Source organism: Rhagoletis zephyria, unplaced genomic scaffold (assembly GCF_001687245.7).
Source record: "Rhagoletis zephyria isolate East Lansing unplaced genomic scaffold, Rhagoletis_zephyria_1.1 Rzeph_scaffold_00468, whole genome shotgun sequence".
NCBI classification, from domain to species: domain Eukaryota; kingdom Metazoa; phylum Arthropoda; class Insecta; order Diptera; family Tephritidae; genus Rhagoletis; species Rhagoletis zephyria.
Window position 1 is genome coordinate 165,405 of NW_016157552.1, and position 19,156 is coordinate 184,560.

The 19,156-nt window shown below is 32.5% G+C and overlaps 1 protein-coding gene and 1 long non-coding RNA gene across 4 annotated transcripts in view; both read left to right on the forward strand.

Annotated features, from left to right (window-relative positions):
• Positions 1–16,189, forward strand: part of Rcd-1 (Required for cell differentiation 1) — a 17,873-nt gene extending 1,684 nt beyond the window's left edge. For all 3 annotated transcript variants that reach the window (XM_017611849.1, XM_017611848.1, XM_017611850.1), the window contains exons 3-6: positions 15,117–15,497; positions 15,575–15,769; positions 15,837–15,928; positions 16,008–16,189. In XM_017611849.1, the coding sequence (XP_017467338.1) occupies positions 15,117–15,497; positions 15,575–15,769; positions 15,837–15,928; positions 16,008–16,188 (849 nt within the window). In that variant the 3' untranslated portion in view covers position 16,189. The remainder of the gene's footprint in view (positions 1–15,116; positions 15,498–15,574; positions 15,770–15,836; positions 15,929–16,007) is intronic.
• A 536-nt stretch (positions 16,190–16,725) lies between these two features.
• LOC108359818 (uncharacterized) lies at positions 16,726–19,156 on the forward strand. The gene is made up of 2 exons (XR_001846999.1): positions 16,726–18,098; positions 18,353–19,156. It is a non-coding gene; the product is annotated as an uncharacterized LOC108359818 (long non-coding RNA).

Consider the following 19,156-nt stretch of genomic DNA (forward strand, 5'->3'; position numbering starts at 1 on the left):
ATTGACGACGGAATTGAGATATTGAAAAGGTTACAACGGCATTAATTGTGGTTTTTTTTTGTAAATTTGTTCAAATTTGTTGTGGAAAGAAAAAATGTGTAGCTCTCGTTATTTAAGAAAAAAATGGTATGTAGTGCTAACTGACACCATACACCTAGTCGATAGAATTGAGATATCCAATATGTTACTATGCCATTAATTGTAGCTTTAAACTTTAAAGTTTGTTGTGAAAAGAAAAAATTTGTAGCTTTCGTTTTTCTGGAAAAAATTGAGTTGACCCTTTTTCGAACAAAATTTAGTATGTAGTGCTAACTTGACACCATGCACCATTGACGACAGAATTGAGATATTGAAAACGTTACAACGGCATTAATTGTAGCTTTTTTGTTGTAAATTTGTTGTGGAAAGAAAAAATTTGTAGCTTTCGTTTTTTAAGAAAAAATGGTATGTAGTGCTAACTTGACACCATACACCTAGTCGATAGAATTGAGATATTGAAAATGTTATAACGGCATTAATTGTAGCTTTTAGCTTTAAAATTTGTTGTGGAAAGAAAAAATTTGTAGCTCTCGTTTTTTAAGAAAAAATTTTTGTGGCATATTTTATTAAAAAAAAAAATATTGTAAGCTGCACGCAACAATTTGAATTCATTAAATTTGAAAACTCACAACTGCCTCCACCGCGATTTGAACTTGCGACCAGTGTTGGTTGAGTCCGAGGTCTTCTCGCTGAGCTACTTTCGTATTGACGTGTGTCAAGTTAGCAAGTTAGTTAACTTGACACCATACACCTAGTCCATAGAATTGGGATATCCAATATGTTACTATGCCATTAATTGTAGCTTTTAACTTTAAAATTTGTTGTGAAAAGAAAAAATTTGTAGCTTTCGTTTTTCTGGAAAAAATTGAGTATACCCTTTTTCGAAAAAAATTTAGTATGTAGTGCTAACTTGGCACCATGCGCTATTACCGACAGAATTGAGATATTTAAAATGTTACAACGGAATTAATTGTAGCTGTTTTGTTGTAAATTTGTTGTAGAAAGAAAAAAATTGTAACTTTAGTTTTTTAAGAAAAAATGGTGTGTAGCGCTAGCTTGACACCATACACCTAGTCGATAGAATTGAGATAGTGAAAATGTTATAACGGCATTAATTTTAGCTTTTAACTTTAAAATTTGTTGTGAAAAGAAAAAATTTGTAGCTTTCGTTTTTCTGGAAAAAATTGAGTTAAAACAAAATTTAGTATGTAGTAGAGGTATACGCCGCCAGGTCACGCCGCCGCCGCGGTTTTTTGTCATTTCTCACGCGCCGCCGCCGAGTTACGAAAATATCGGCGCGACGGTGGCGGCGGCGTTCGGCGCCTAAGGAATTTTGTACAAAATTTTCATGTTGTATGCACATTGAAATACATAGTTTGAAGGAAATACTATTTAAATCGTATAAAAGCACTATTTTACGAAATGAAAATTACATTTTTAAAAGAAGTTTTTTTGCATAATTTGGGCCACTGAACATTTCAAAAAAAAGCGTAACTCAGAAAAAAACATAGGTAACACGTTTTTCGATCGAAAGCGTTTATTACAGTTAAATTAGGGTCGAATACTGGTAATGTGACGATTTTTTCCGAAGTATAAAATTTTTTTCAATACTACAACAATACTACTTTTTTATATACTACATCAACAAGAAAGTTATACACATCAAAAACTTTAACGCCAATATCTCAGAAAGCAGTTTTAACAGAAGCGCTCTTATTGCATCTAACTCCTCAATTATTGAAGATAATACAAAGACTAGTTGATTTTCCTGTGTGTTTTTCAAATATTTTAAACAGAATTTTAATAAAAAGCAAACACTTTTTTTTGCTAATTTTTACATTCGTAAGTTACTTTATTCTTAGGTCCCACAGACGTATACAAGAACTAGGTGGCTGTGTGAAAATTATGTTAGTATTCCCAAGTAGTGGTCAAACCCCAGGAAGGTTTTGCTCCCGCGCATCGCAATATTTTCTACACAGAGTTAAAGTCCCCCTTTTTGGTAAAAATTAATATTATTTTGANTTACGAAATGAAAATTACATTTTTAAAAGAAGTTTTTTTGCATAATTTGGGCCACTGAACATGTCAAAAAAAAGCGTAACTCAGAAAAAAACATAGGTAACACGTTTTTCGATCGAAAGCGTTTATTACAGTTAAATTAGGGTCGAATACTGGTAATGTGACGATTTTTTCCGAAGTATAAAATTTTTTTCAATACTACAACAATACTACTTTTTTATATACTACATCAACAAGAAAGTTATACACATCAAAAACTTTAACGCCAATATCTCAGAAAGCAGTTTTAACAGAAGCGCTCTTATTGCATCTAACTCCTCAATTATTGAAGATAATACAAAGACTAGTTGATTTTCCTGTGTGTTTTTCAAATATTTTAAACAGAATTTTAATAAAAAGCAAACACTTTTTTTTGCTAATTTTTACATTCGTAAGTTACTTTATTCTTAGGTCCCACAGACGTATACAAGAACTAGGTGGCTGTGTGAAAATTATGTTAGTATNCCCCCTTTTTGGTAAAAATTACTATTATTTTGCATTACATTCTGTTCTCCTTAGAAAAATTTGGCACTTAATATATTATTGGAAATTTAACTATTTATAAGCCATTTTTCAAACAGTGGGTCAAAAAGGCCCGTTCTGGTGGGAGTTGATGGTTTAAACTTTTGGAAAAATGTAGGCCAACCCTATTTTCAATATATAACCCGCAAAAAAAATCGTGAGAACTCCGTCATTTAACGTAACGGTTGATAAGCTTATTGCAAAAATTTATTTATTGATAGCGACATAAATTACCCCAATAACTTAACCTTTAATTTTTTTTATTTCTTTAAATTGAAATAGTACATTCGGATTTCTAGAGTACATAGAGATGAACGTATATTAGGGTGCCCATCGAAAATCGTTTTTTTGTACGTTAGTACTACATATTTTCAAATTGTGGAAATTATCGATGGTCAAAATTTATAAAATTCTTTGAAATGCAAGCAGAAATAGTCATTCAAAACTCATGATTCTAGAAAATCGTATTTTCTGGCCTAAATCGACAGGCCACGACCTCTAAATGGCCTTTAAAAATCTATAATAATAGGCAATAATATTTCTCATAAAAACGAATCAAATTAGGGGGTAGGGTCTTTAAATTTTCAAAAAACGCATTTTCGATGGGAAACCTAATGTATATACTATATAGACTTTCTTCTGTTCGCCCATCCATCAGCAGCAGTCACTCAACATTTGAATTCAATGAATGAATTAAATAGAATTATAATCTGATGACATAAGATTAGAAGCCTCATGGCTCTTTGGAATCTACCTTTGGGCAGTAGCGCCGGCGTTTGCAGACGCGCCGGCGTCGCCGCCGATTCTTTTTGAAGTTGACCACGCCGCCGCCGCAAAGCCTGTCGGCGTAAACCTCTAGTATGTAGTGCGAACTTAACACCATACACCTAGTCTATAGAATTGAGATATTGAAAATGATATAACGGCATTAATTGTAGTTTTTGTTGTAAATTTGTCGTGGAAAGAAAAAATTTGTAGCTCTCGTTTTTAAGAAAAAATGGTATGTAGTGCTAACTTGACACCATACACCTAGTCGATAGAATTAAGATATTGAAAATGTTATAACGGCATTAATTGTAGCTTTTTTGTTGTGGGAAAAAAATTTGTAGCTGGTGTCGATAGTATCGATAGTTTTCCAGCTCTACAAAACAAAGTCCCGATTACGTCTGCATGAAGTGAAGTTCTGATCGAAATCCCGCAAAAGAGTTAACTACAAGATGGTTATTTTTATCAATTGATAACTTTTCACTGCAGGCTCCATACAAATGTGTTTACAATAAGATTTTGATTGCAGTGGAAGTGACTTAAATAATAAAAAAAATACTTCGCATGAAATTTGAGACAATCTGGTGGAGGTTTATCGAGCAGCAGAATGATTTGAAAGAACCTTCGACAATTGGTGGAAAAGCAGCGGCGATATTTATTGACGCTTTACTTTACAGGCTAATGTTATGTACTCGGTTGGCTTGATGGCTGCTTAGTTGCGCGATGACGGACGACAAGGTCGTACATTGGCCCACAACAATCACTTGACATACTGCATACATATGTATGTATGTATATCAGCTCACACAAAATGAAAACTATTCGCGACCACACAAAAAAAAAAACTGAAAAACCACATCGAACCCCAATCAACAACGCAATGCAAGTACATACGAGAACATATCAATATAGCTAGTTCATATACTTACGCGTGTTCTCGCTTTGCATATGGAACGGCAATGATAAATACATAAATTGAAGTCCATATTCTAACGAAAGTTGCGTTGGGGTTGCAATTTTGTTATTATAATTAAAAGGGTAACTATTAGATAATTAAAAATAAATAGAATATTGCTCTGTAATAATCAATTTAGGCTTGGTTTGACGGCATACCTAGATGATGTATGATTTTTATGAATTAAAGAAGCGACTTTAAAATAACTCTTGCAAAGGCCTTCTGAAATACATCCTATAAAAGCCCTTCTGGAAGGTCTTCTATCGATAGCGAAAGAAGAAGCCCTTTAATTTGGGCCAATCCAGGCAAAAAAGAAAGTAGAAAACAATGGGTAGTTTTTTTTTANGGTTTCGTGGTTTTCGAGCCACTTTCGAGCTTAAGGGAATCCCCTAAATGTTTAGTTTTTTTTTTAAATAAAATTTAAGGCTAGTTCGGAACGATAGGAGGCAGATTTATGTTTATCTATCTTCTATCTATCCATATATATAAATGTGAATGTCTGTTTGTTTATTACCTTATAACTTTTGAACCACGACATGGAATCGCACGAAACTTTGCAGACTTATTTGTTTTTACCCCGGGAAGGTTATAGGTATGGTTTTATTTGCAAATATATCGTAAATTCTGCAAGGGGCCGTGGCACCTCCAATAGGACTGCAAATGTTTAATCAGCTACAACTTCGGAATCATAAGTCAAAAGAACTTGAAATTTGATACGAAGACATGTCTATGGGAGACGCTTATAGTAAGGTGTATTTAAATGAGTTTATAAAAGGGGGCGTGATACATCCCTTGGGCGTGGAATTTTGTTTCAGCTATAACTTCGGAACCATAAGTCAAAAGAACTTGAAATTTGGTTCGAAGACATGTCTATGGGAGACGCTTATGGTAAGGTATATATAAATTAGTTACTAAAAAGGGGCGTGGCATATACCATAGGCGTGGAATTTTGTTTCAGCTAAAACTTCGGAACCATACGTCGCACGAATTTTATTTATTTATTTATTTAAGTCTATGGTTTTACCGAACATTCCTCAGTAACGATTTGAAAAAATTCCCTCTCAGAGTCAGTTAATGATGCGTTAACGGCATTTAATGAACATTAAAGTTAAGTAAAGAAAAACCTTTACTTAACTTTTTAACGTATGATTGTGAAATTTTTTGCTTGTTTCCAAAAAATTTCAATTTCGATAACGTTGCTGTAAGAGTGGCAATGGCCCAGTGAGCAGAGCACTTTTGTGCCATTCGAGAGATCCGAGTTTGATACTATAGTGAGTTGAAAGACAGATGCCAGAATTGGCCAGTTAGTGGTTTTGTTTGTCTTTTAGTAGTTTCTAAAAATTAAATGAAATAAAAAAATATTTATTTTTTAAGCAATAAAACGTAAGAATGAAAAGAAAAAAATTAATAAAAAAAAGAAAAAAAAAACGTTGCCGATGATCGAACTCGGATCTCTCGAATGGCACGTCAGTGCTCTGCTCACTCAGTCATTGTGACTGTTGAGGCAGTGCTGCGCAAAATGATATAAATACTTATTTGTATTTTATTTATTTCAAACTGAGCGAAAAAAGTGAGTGGAGCCTCAAAAAGGGCCATACTTAAATTTTTCATTTCATAATTTTTAACTGAGAGGAAACATTAATTAACTGATTTAACGATCATTAGTTAAGTGCCCGTTAGAGTTAATTTAATGAAGGTTTCTGAGTGTGGCTGTTAGCCTCTACATGTGTAATAATGTATTATTTTTCTGAGTAGGGTTGCCACCTATTTAAAATTTACTATCTTCTATACATAGTATAAAGCAAAGTCGAGATATTTTGACCACGCTAATTTCAAAAACTACTGAACGGATTTATACGAGATTTTTTAAAGTATAATCTGCATCGTAAGGAATATTATCCTTAGAACTTTAAATTCCTGTACGGTCGCCACCTGTCTAAAAATTATTAGAACCGCACTTTTCGTTGGATTACAAGAAATGCGGTGTCAAATAAAAGGGCTCGGCTTTTAGATGTTCAATAATGTATTACTTTTTGTGCAGGGTTGCCACTTTTTATGTGCAATCAGTTTTTATTTTTTGTTTGAGTGGGGTTGCCACCTATTTAAAAATTATGTATGTATAATACGCGAGGGCATTTTTTGTTAATGACATTAGATTTGCACAGTTCATTCAATTAAAAAAAATGAGGTGTCAAATGAAAAGGCTTGACCTTTTGATTTGCAGTAAGGTTTTATTTTTCGGGGAGGGTTGCAACCTGTGCCAATAATTAAAAAACGTGGGCTGTTCGTTAGATTACAAGAAATGAGGTGTCAAATGAAAGGGTTTGGCCTCCAGGTGTGCAATTATATATTATTTTTTTTTAGTAGGTTTGCAACCTGTTTAGTTGTCAATCGCATCTTATTTAATATCTATTTCATTCAGCGCGTGGCGAAGCCTCGCATATGCGAGGCCGGCTAGTTTTTATATAAAAAAATAAACCATTGTAAATCCAAGTTTCAAACTTTGTCCAATATTCCAAACACACGTGAACAAACTTACGTTAATTCGATTTCTTAGAAAGATTGTGAGTATGAAGTTTGAAACTTGGTTACAATGGGTTTGCTAAGGAAGGAACTCTATATTTTATAAAAAAAATACTAATATTTAACAACAAATTTTTTTGTGAAATCTTGTCGATATGTGATGCGACTATAATTTATTCGACCACTGTATATAAATTGGATAGGTTTAGAAATTTGGTTCTACTTTAAATACAATTTTATTTTTTTGCTGGAAACTATTGGCCTAATTCATAAAAAATAAAGTAGGTTTAAAGAGCTTTATAAATTGACGTTTTCATACATTTTTCAATTTATAAACCTTTTATAAAGCTACTTTATTTTTTATGAATAAGGCCATATGTATGTAAAAAAAAATAACAGCAGACGACATTTGACCATTTTTTGACTATTTTTCTTTTGTTTGTTTAATGTTCATTAAAACCATTGAAAACCAAATAAATAAAAAATGTAGAAAATGCTATTTGGATTTTTAGGATATTATCGTATATTTTTATTATCTAAATGTATAAAAATCCATGTACATACTTTACATTCAAATACGTACATACATAGACAAGAATAAAAATATCTTACGTATCTGTGTTCGTATGGAATAGTAGCTTATGTCGGAAAGCTTGCTTTAGTATACTGCGGCATACTCTTTATTCTTTAAACGACAAGGAATTTTTTGATGAGATTAATTAAGAATATTGACTTGCTAGTATCGGAAATATTTCTTGCACGTTTATTTGCCAAAAGTTGTTCAACGGCTCGGCGCCAGCGAGTCATTCGCAATCGTATGCTGCGAATGCCGCATTATAGTAAAGCCAGCCTTTCGACATAAGCTACTATTCCATACGAACACAGGTATAATGACAATCTATCGAAATACGATATCATTGTTTTTAAGGCTTGGTTAATGAGGAACAAAAGAATATTATTTCACGGGTACATGAATATATCGATCGCTGAGTGGAAGATCGACCTATCTCGGCAGCCAGTTCGAAAACGCTCTATCTCAAAAAACTTTTCAAGAACGCCCTACTTCAGAATTTAATTGAAAAACACCCTATCTCAAAATTCGATTCAAAAACGCCCTATCTCACTTCAAAATGTATTGAAAATATGCTGATATAGGGCGTTTTTGAATCGACAGCTGAGATAGGGCGTTTTTAAAACGAGTTCTGAAATTGGGCGTTCTTGAAAAATTTTTTGAGATAGAGCGTTTTCGAACAGGCTGCCGAGGTAGGTCGATCTTCCACTCAGCCATCGATATACAAGCATTTATATTTGGCATTTTCTTCCATATAATAATACATACACGAACTCGTTTTTATGTTAAAAATAAATAGTAAAACTTAGCTATTTCGAGCTTGCACTTTATTAGCCAAAAATTCAACAAGGTATAAAAATGCCGACTCGAAAATTTTCTAAATATTAAAAAAATGGCAAAAATTTATAAACAGCCTTATTATATATCACGAGCGAAAGGCAACACAAACGATTCATCTGCAGAAGAATGCTTCAAAAATTAGTCCGGCGGCGTCATTCTGGTCGGTTTAAACGTAACCGAGACGATTGTAACTAATCGATCAAAAGCAAGACGAAGACGATGGAGAGTAATAAAATCGTAATCAGAGACGTTGTCGTCTGCAAGCAAATCGTTCGTGTTGCCTATCGTTCGTGATACATAATAAAGCCGAAAGTTAGAAACAATGAAATTATAGAAAAGATCACTGTTCGTTTTGTTTTGTACAACATTTGTGTAAGTTTTAATTAGCTCAAAAATTTCGTTCGATTTTTAAGAATTATTTCGCTGAAGATGTTATATATTTTCTTCCATATAAAGTACACTGCCGGAACAAAGTATTGGCACAGCAAATTTTTCACAATATATGCAACAATTTTCATTCTAATATTTTTCCGCTAATTTCGTATAAAATATAGTTCATTCTACAACAAAAAAAAACGTAAAAATATAATTCCTAAACTTTGTGCAAAATTCAATTTCATTTCAATTTTCATGAAAATTTTAAACTTTTTAATCAGATTTTTTAGAATTTTTTCAAGTATGCAGATTTGTAGCCCAATCAATTTTATTATATTAAAGTTAAGAGTTTTANAACGTAAAAATATAATTCCTAAACTTTGTGCAAAATTCAATTTCATTTCAGTTTTCATGAAAATTTTAAACTTTTTAATCAGATTTTTTAGAATTCTTTCAAGTATACAGATTTGTAGCCCAATCAATTTTATTATATTAAAGTTAAGAGTTTTCAGTAGCTAGGAATTACCGTTGATGTTTGGCAATCTTTTTCACGCAGTCTCTTCCATCCAATTTTTTTTTTTCGAAAATACTTTATATGGAAAACATGCAAAACACCTTAAAAAAAATTCTCAAAAATCAGCGCGATTTTTGACTAACTCCGATCTATCATTTTTTTACTAGAATTTAATGGGCTGCAAAACTGCATACTCAAAAAAATTCTAAAAAAAAAACGATTAAACAAGTTGAAAATTTTGATGAAAAATTGCTGAATTTTCGCGAGTTTTGCACAAAGTTTAGGAATTTTATTTTTATGTTTTTTGTTGTTGAATGAACCATATTTTTATACAAAATTTGCGGAAAAATATTAGAATAAAAATTGATGCATATATTGTGAAAAATTTGCTGTGCCAATACTTTGTTCCGGGAGTGTATGTACATATCGTCACCTGAACTGCAAAAGGACGTAACAAACATCGTCGCTGAAATACAAAAAGTCGTAACTAATAAAAAATTCAAAATTCACTTATTGATTGATATGATGGATTTCATCGAATTACAACTCCCACATCGTTTTATGAAAAAAATAAAAAATATTAGTCATGACTTTCTATTTCAGTTACGATGTTGTTAGGTCTTTTTGCATTTCAGGTGACGATATGTATGTTCGAAAATGAGCAACATCGTCAGCGAAATAAGTCTAAACAATCAACGAAATTTTTGACCTAATTCAAACTTACACAATATTACTTAAATTGAATGAGCTATAAAACTGCACACCTTAGTTTTTTATAGAAATTCGGATTAAAAAGTTAAAAATTTTGATGACAATTTTTTGAGCTTTGACAAATTATTATAAATCTTTACAAAGTTGAGTTACTTGATTTTTGTTGTAACATGCATTATGTTTTCCTAAAAAAAATAAATTAAAAAGTGGTTGATCAAAAATTGTAAAAATAAATCTTTTTCAATTATCGGGCCACCAGTGTATAACTAGTGCCTTTTTTATATGCATATTGAAGCTTTAGATTAAAAAAAAATACCGAAATTACGAGTTTTCACTGTTTTTATAACATAAAGATTCTAATGAAGAATGTGCTAAAAATAAAAAGAGTTCATATCGAAGATATGATATGCGAAGATATAGTTGCTGAGCGATTTACAGAAGTGGGGGTACCTGGAGCCGCATCATCAGAATATACAGAAGCAGAAGTGGCAGAACCATAATGTGCAACCTCAATACAAGTAGATACTGGTAACACAAAACAAGACGTAGTAGCAGAAGGAGACTCGTGTAAGGAGATTGAAGAGTAATGGGAGCGGAATTAGCCGATGGAATGGTCTCATCGACAACGATGGTCACCGATGATTCAACTTTAATAAAATTTTAAACAAATCGTTGAAACATACCATTCTTATTTTTGCATATACATATATCTGCGTTCGTATGGAATAGTAAGTAGTAGCTTAGTTCAAAAGGCTGGCTTTAGTAATTTTTTAGAATTTTTTTTGTCGCATTGGCTTCCATATAATGAATAAACTCAATTTATTTGTATATGGAAGAAAACCGCAACACCTTTGGCGAAATAAATTCTAAAAAATCAACGGTATCTTTTATCCACTTGAAACTTGCACATTATCAGACTAAAATTGATTGAGCCATAAAACTGTGTATTCAGAAAAATTCAAACACTTCCGAGAAAAAAGTTTGAAATTTAGGTGAAAATTTGCTGCACTTTTTTGTAGTTTTCTACAGATTTTTAAACATTGGTTTATATGGGTTTTGTTAGAGAAAGAACTGTATTTTAATTGAAAATTCTTAAAAATAAATAAATAAACATAAGTGGCACACAATATTACTTTGAAATGGCGTGCTATAGATATGACCGATACTGTAGATTTAATTACTATCTTTTGTTTTGTTACTTATGAAATAATTTTCACTATAAATCAAATATAAATGGGTTTCAAACCCATTTATTTATTATTTATTATATCGTAAGAGAGCTTCTCAAATAATATTGAAGCAATTTTTTCGTGTTAAGTAGTTGAAAAATGGTGAATATCTAAATCCCGGGATGGTAAAATTCGAAGAAATTAACATCCCTAATATGTGTAAATATACCATTTATTCCTAAAAAACGAAAGCTACAAATCTTTTCTTCCCGCAATAAAAAAGCTACGATTAATGCCGTTGTAACATTTTCAAAACCTCAATTCCATGATACAATTACTTTTAGAAGGTAGTTCACGTCTTATCCGCCATGTTAGCTACATATCTGGAAGAAATCATATGTGTCATATTTTTTGTGGTACTAATTAAAAAAAAAATCCAGTTTTTGACGTTTAAAAAATTAAACAAAGCAAAGCCGAGCATTTCAGTAGATGGAGAAATTTCAAAATGCTAAAAAATTAACTGCAACACGCGGAATAGCTGTAAGGTTACATCTATAAATGCACCGCAAACCACAGACTTTATCGGCCGCTGATTTAATACCCCTAATGATGCACAGGCCGTACCACATGCTTAGCTAAGGTGCTATTAGTTAAGGATGTTTGCTCTTTATTTCAATGTTTGCTTTCAATAGATATTTAATTCTTTGGTCGGAGAAACAACCGACCTCAGTTTGCTTTCAATAGATATTGAATTCTTTGGTCTGAGAAACAATCGACCTCAGTGCTTCGGAATCAGACGGCATTAGGTTATTTGAAACAAAAAATGCAAAAAGCTACCCGAGAAACAAGAAACTTGATTGCCTTATCAAGAAAACCCTTTTCAGAATGTTTGAATGGCCACATGCCGACATTCCTCATACTCTACATATGTAGTACATTGAAAATTATTTCATGCTTTTTTAAACATAAATTGTGACTTAAACGACTATAATAATAATAAGAATATTCTTTCGCTGTTATTCAGCGGACAATTTCAATATTCCCCGCTTTAAGATCATCAAGAAATGCGCCTCTTTTTGACAAACAAAATTGAAACACCTAAATTCTGCCTGAAATTACAGTGAGATTTGCAAAAAAAATGAAAGGCTAGCAGTCAGATTTTGTTTACCAATAACAGGCAGCAAACATTTTTGGTATTTTTATTTTATTTTGAACTTGCCTAACATGCACAAATGAACGTTTAAATGTGCATACATATGTGTACGTGCACTCATGTAGGCACATGGATACAGGTAATAAATTGCGTTCTAAATAAATTCGCGTAAATACATAAACCTTTGGGTGTTATCGCATTAAAACATACGTAGTACATAATAGGGCATGCAATCCCGAAGCATTTTAACAATCCCGGGATTTCGGAATTCAAAAATTCTAATCCCGGTATCCCGAGATTTTTCGGGATTTCGACTTCATCACAACTTTTCGCATTTTTCAAATCACACAGATTCATAATGCCAGATGGCATAATGCCCCTTAGTAAAAGAGCACGTAATTTGATGTTTAAATATTTGTATTCTAAAATATTTATATTATTTGTCAAACCCATGTACTCATATTTGCCGAAATCCTTTTCCAAAAAAGGCCAACAAAGTAAAATGAAGAACAACTCTGCCACACTGTAAAAGCTTGTTGTGTTTTCAATTGCTACCAGATTTTTCGTTATTACACGGTTCTTGCACAAAATATTTGAACAAGTACAATTATTCAGACAGGTCCTGAAATTCACTTCCATGTGCAAATTTCTCAAGTTCACTTTGAAGCAAAATTTTGGTGTTCTGTATTTCTCGTGTTTCATGTCAAATGAATTCTTCTTTTCGTTTTCAACATCTCTTTCATTCCGTAAATAAATCGGTAAAAATATCGGGATCCCGGAGCTGTAATCCGGGATTTCGGAATATGGAATGTTCTAGCACATATACAGTTGTAAACAAAATAATAGGAGTTTTGACCATTTCTTTTGTTTATTTAATGTTTATTAATTTTTTATTAAATTAAATCCCAATATCTAACGAAAAATTTGAGTTTGTCATTTTCGCTTTTTACAATTCTGACATTAACCTTTGGCTTAGGTCCTCATCATGAGAGAAAGAAAACATCAGTACTGCAACGTTATGTGTGCTTTTGCACATGCGGCAAGAATTTCTTGACTTGTTTTTTTATTTATTTTTTCTTAAAGCAAAAAACTTCATAAGTTCTCACTCAAAAGGGTGTCAAACGAAAGAAAAAATTATGATAATAAATTACCAAATAAGTGTACCGAAATAGAATCTCATTGCTAGCTGGCACACTTTATATTAGGTCCATTCAATATAAAAAATTGTAACGAATTGTTACTAGTGCTGGCAAGTTTTTACTGGAAATGCATTCAATAATCCAAAATATTTGCAAGAGAGAGCAAATTCGAGAGCGTAACAACCCGAGAGAAAATTTTAAACTTTTTATTCCGATTTTAAAAAAAATTCCGAATGCAGTTTTGTAGTCCAACGAAATTTGTAACTTTCAATTGTTTAAAAATTACAGTTTATTTTTTTAGATTTCTTCGAGGGTGTTGCGAGTTTTCTTCCATATTTTCCGATTAAAAAGTAGCAAATTTGTATGACGATTTTTTGAAAGTTTGCTACCTTAGGCCATTTTTAGGAAAAAAGTGTAGCCCATGATGCAGTCTGATGTACATTTAATTGATTTGATTCATACATATCGTTAGTATAGTACGGAAAGGGCGTGACTCACATCGTCGCTGCAATACAAAAAGCCGTAACTAACTAAAAATCCAAAATTAACTTTTTATTGAGTATGATGCATCTCATCGAATTATAAGACCCCACATCACTTTATGCAATAAAAAATTTTAGGTTTTCATTGCAGCGACGATGTGAAATTCGCCCTTTCCATACTACATATACTGACGATATCTATCTGAAATGAAGAGCTTCTCATAAAAAGCCAATTGCCGTTAGGAGGCGGCGTTGGTTTGTGCACAATTTACCGGCAGAACTGCCTGATTCGACTCGCGTTGCACCCATCTAAAAACCGTAAACATCTCCAAATTTATTACATTCAAACCTTATTTATGACTTTCTGAAAGGTAGTAAATATGTTTCTATTTCTGTGGTTTGGTGCGTAATTTCACTAACTTGTTTTCTTCTTCTTATCGTTGAGTTAGAAGTATGTATACCCGCTGTTGCTGCCACCATGCTATAATCAGCTAACTTGTTTATTGTTATAGTTTATTTTTATTTTTCTGGGACTTGACGTCGCATGATTCACACAATTTAACTCATAAACAAGTAACACGCACTCATGCACATATGTATGGAATGCTTGAATTTTGTTTTCGGATAATATTATGGTGCTAAAAAAACAATTCAACAATTCGTTAAGAGTGTATGCGCTCAAATCAATTATTTTGTGCGTGCTGTATTTTGGTTGAATTCAAAATAAGAAGTTTGTCAATTCTCAACAACGAGTCTTTATAATGACTAACGAGCATATTTTCGAATTAGATACTATGCACACATCGGTCATTTACTAAAAGACTGACATTACTCAAAAACGAAATTTTTGAGCAAATGATGAAGAATTGCTCGTTATACCATGCTTCGTGTTATGTACAAATTTCGTGCTAAAATCCTTTTTAATTTCCGCATAAGAAGACAATAAGCAGCTATTTTTGCTACATTTTGCGAGCAATGTATGCAAGTACGATGCAATCGACATTGAATTCTTATTATGAATGTGTATTGTCTTTGTAATGCTGTTATTTAACACTAAAAATGTTCCGTACAATCTTTTCCCTAGGGCATGGTGCAGTGATTTGGAAAAATGGGTCCAAATCTCTAACACCTCAGTATGATATTCACCAAATTATATGGCTTGATGGAAACTTGTATCGAAACTAATGCGAACTCACTAATTTATAATAATTTTAACATTTATCTAATCACTACAGTATAGACGAGTATATATGTGTACTAAAACTAAATTTTGTCTGTTTTTATTCCCCTTTATTTACAGGTATTTCAATGGATCAACGAATTGGCTCATCCGGAGAGCCGCGAAACCGCTTTGCTTGAATTGAGTAAGAAACGTGAAACAGTGACAGATCTCGCGCCCATGCTATGGCATAGCTTTGGCACCACCGCCGCCCTACTCCAGGAGATAATTAACATTTATCCATCGATTAATCCTGCCACACTCACTGCGCATCAATCAAATCGTGTCTGCAGCGCGTTATCGCTGCTGCAATGTGTTGCGTCGCATCCGGATACGCGTACAGTGTTCCTGCAGGCACAAATACCATTGTTCCTGTATCCATTTTTACAAACCACATCCAAAACACGGCCATTCGAATACCTTAGGCTAACCAGTCTAGGTGTTATTGGCGCACTAGTTAAGGTAAGTCGTGGCTGGCGAGCAAATCAAATGCATTGCTAGAGTTACTTAATGTTGTTTTTACACTTCCTATTCTGCAGGCTGATGAACAAGAAGTGATAACTTTCCTTTTAGCAACTGAAATCATTCCACTGTGTCTGCGAATAATGGAAACTGGCTCAGAATTGAGCAAAACAGTAGCAACATTTATTCTGCAAAAAATATTGTTGGACGAGAGTGGTCTCTCGTATATTTGTCAAACGTATGAACGGTTTTCGCATGTTGCTATTATTTTGGTAAGAAACACATATTATAGTCTTGTAAGAGAGAATAATATGCTAGTATATTCATTTATGATTTCAGGGCAAAATGGTAATACAACTTGCCAAGGAGCCCTCTGCACGCCTGCTGAAGCATGTCGTACGTTGTTATTTACGTCTTTCCGACAATCCCAGGTGAGTTAGAGACTTGTGGAAGTTAATTTTTAAGTTAATAACAAGAAAATATATTCAAATATGTTTACTGTATTTTTAGAGCACGTGAGGCTTTGCGACAATGTCTTCCAGACCAGCTGCGTGATGCGACATTCTCTGTATGTCTACAGGATGACAAATCCACAAAACACTGGCTGCATTTGCTCATTAAAAACTTGGAGCTGGGTGCTGTTGCACCAACAGATCCACGTCAAATCGGTATGTCACCATTGACGTCATAAACAGACGCAGCAACAGCAAAAACGCGCCGTCTATAGTACATATACATATTAAGTGCAGCTAAAAGTGCTGTTGTTGTATGATAAGAATTATACGCGCAGTGCAGTCCAAACAAAAACCCAGCCAAGTATACAACAGAGACTACAGACAGACACTCAAACCCCAACTAACTAGTTTAAATTAGAAGCAGAAAAAATACGCAAATACAAATAAAAATCACTTTTTACTTAAAATTGTAATAATCAATTGAATGAATGCAAATCAAAGCAAATCAAATACACACAATTTCACAAGGGAATACTTAAATACTTAAACCAACAAAAACAAACATATATTACATTTACAAAAACAATTTAAAGTCGTGATAGAAATTGCAACAATATGAATGCATTATTATATAAATACATAAATAAGAATTATGGTAATAAGGATAAAATATATATAACAAAGGAGACTGTTTATATGATAAAACAACAAATAAGAAAAATCACAAAAACAAAAATATGAAAAAAAGGGTTAGAGTAAATCCCAAAAAAAGAGCAAAACTAAGTAAATTACTGATGAAAAATTTAAGAGAATTTATGTAGAAAAACATTGAATATTAATTAAATTATGTAATAAATAAGAAATGGCAGTACCTAAATTAAATTGGAAATAATAAATACTTAGTACATTAATATTACATATGCGTTACATGGAATTTTGCTGTAGGAAAAAGCTGATTTTAGTGCTTACTGCTCTAACTGGATAAAAGGCGCACATTATCGTATTAGATAAGCAAATCGAATGCATTGATTTTCCATAACAAGTACTTTAAACTTAAATTGGCTGTTTAGCTTTTCTCAGAGGTATATAATACACACACAGACATACGTACATATAATTACAATATAATGAACGAATATTAAGAATAAATAGTATTTTTTGGACAACCTTAGCGGATACAGTTGAACAGTGAGAAGGGCAGAGGAAGAGTATTTTAATTTAATTATGTGAAATGATATTTTTTTGTGTCAATTGAATTAGTTTATGCTTGAGTCTAGTTAAAGAATAAAATGAAATAAAATAATTTTTTAAATTACTTACATATGTATTTAGGCAACACATGTGAGACGTAACAATAATAAATTGATTTAACAGTTTAACAAACATGTAAATATTTTACGAAATAAAATAAGTTAGCAGAGTTAATAACAAAATTTAACCTCATTAGAAAAAATTATCAACTTTAATGAAAAATACATACTTAGCACATACATACTTTCGAATGAGAACTTTAATAGCGTTTGCCAACAAAGCACAAGTAAACCATACTTAAAAAACATAGAAAATTGCTTTGTATGTATATCAGGAACAGTCAGCCATTCACTAAATAGAAAACTGCTAGTGAATTTAGCAAAACTTTCATGCTCGCCTATATATATTTGTATATTTTTTAGTTTACAATCGGGTTAATGAACACCATCAACGTCATATAATTGAAATACAATTATTTTTACTTAACGTAAGATAATCTTAGCCCTGTCGCAGCCTAATACTAAGCGCATATTTACAGCAGATACAACAAGCCCACATCCATACAACGAATACTTACTTTTGTACATATATATTACATTGTTCTTGATCATACATTTGTATGTGTTTTCGTAACAATCTTACGCCACTTAAATGCACAGCCATCGTAGGATCTATTGATTATGAATTGCCGATATAAAAGGTATATATATATTTTTTTTATTAAAAGCTTAGCATTAAGCAACTCATATAATTCTGTTTTAATCGAATCAACCAATCGATCTTAGCTGCTGTTTGTATGAAGAAAATTAGCTGGTTTGAATTAAAAGCATTAAGTAAATTATCAAAATTGTAAAAAATGAGTTTAGTTATACACCCCTACTGCGAGTGTCGACTAGTATTAGATAAACGACTATTAGTCGATTATCTCTTTTCCATGGTATTGTGAATGTCGATTTCACGTTCAACAAGCGACTGTGAATAGTTTTTAGTCGCTCATACTTTTGTAACGGTTTGTCACTTATTGAACAAGGAAACGACATTGAAAATTCCATGAATAATCGATAATCGACTAATAGTCGCTTATCTACTACTAGTCGACACTCGCAAAAGGGGTGATAGTTTTAAATGTTTACCAAAAATAAAACTTAGCCGTAAATGCAAATGGAAATAAGTTAGAAATCACTTTTTTATTTTTAAATGTCCCTATTTGGCTGCATATAAAAACAAGAATCAGTGAAAATACCTATAAATTAAACGGAAATGATACTAATTTCAAACTTGTTTCGTAAACACGCAGCCTATTTCGCCACCGTATGTGGCCAACCTTGACTTTTGGCGATATAAGAGTTTAAAATGCTTTATTTAAAAAAAAAAACTCCATCGAAACCTTGTTATTGCTTACATATGCACAAGGTGGAAAATCCACCTTTTTCAAACGCGTACTAATTCTAAGTATGAAATTATTGATATTTTCACAGTTTGACAAAAGTTGAAACAATATTTTGCAGTGATTTGCTATAAAAAGTCTCAGTAAAGTTTTCCTCTCCATACGCTTAATATGTGCTTAGAAAGGTTTTATGGTGTTTTATGGCAAATGAGAAAGTTTGAGCTAATATACTTTCAAAGAATATTTATGATTTGTGCATATGTATTTGTAATTTGTAACGCTACCCAGCCAGCATCAGTAATCATAAATTTTCGTATCCGGAAAACATTCGAAACGTTCGAAAAAGATGATGTCATTTGAGAGCAACAATTGTATTTTATTTGCTCAAGCTAAACATTTGAAAGCATGCATGCGTATTCGGTAGTGGCTGAGCGTGCAGAGTGTGCCGCTATTTGTTAGCTTCCAGAAGGTGCCGGGTTCGAATTCCGTCAGGCGCTTCCTAGTTTTATTTCATTTCTTTTGAACCATGAAAAAGTATCTGTAGTGCAGAAGGAAAACGTATTGAA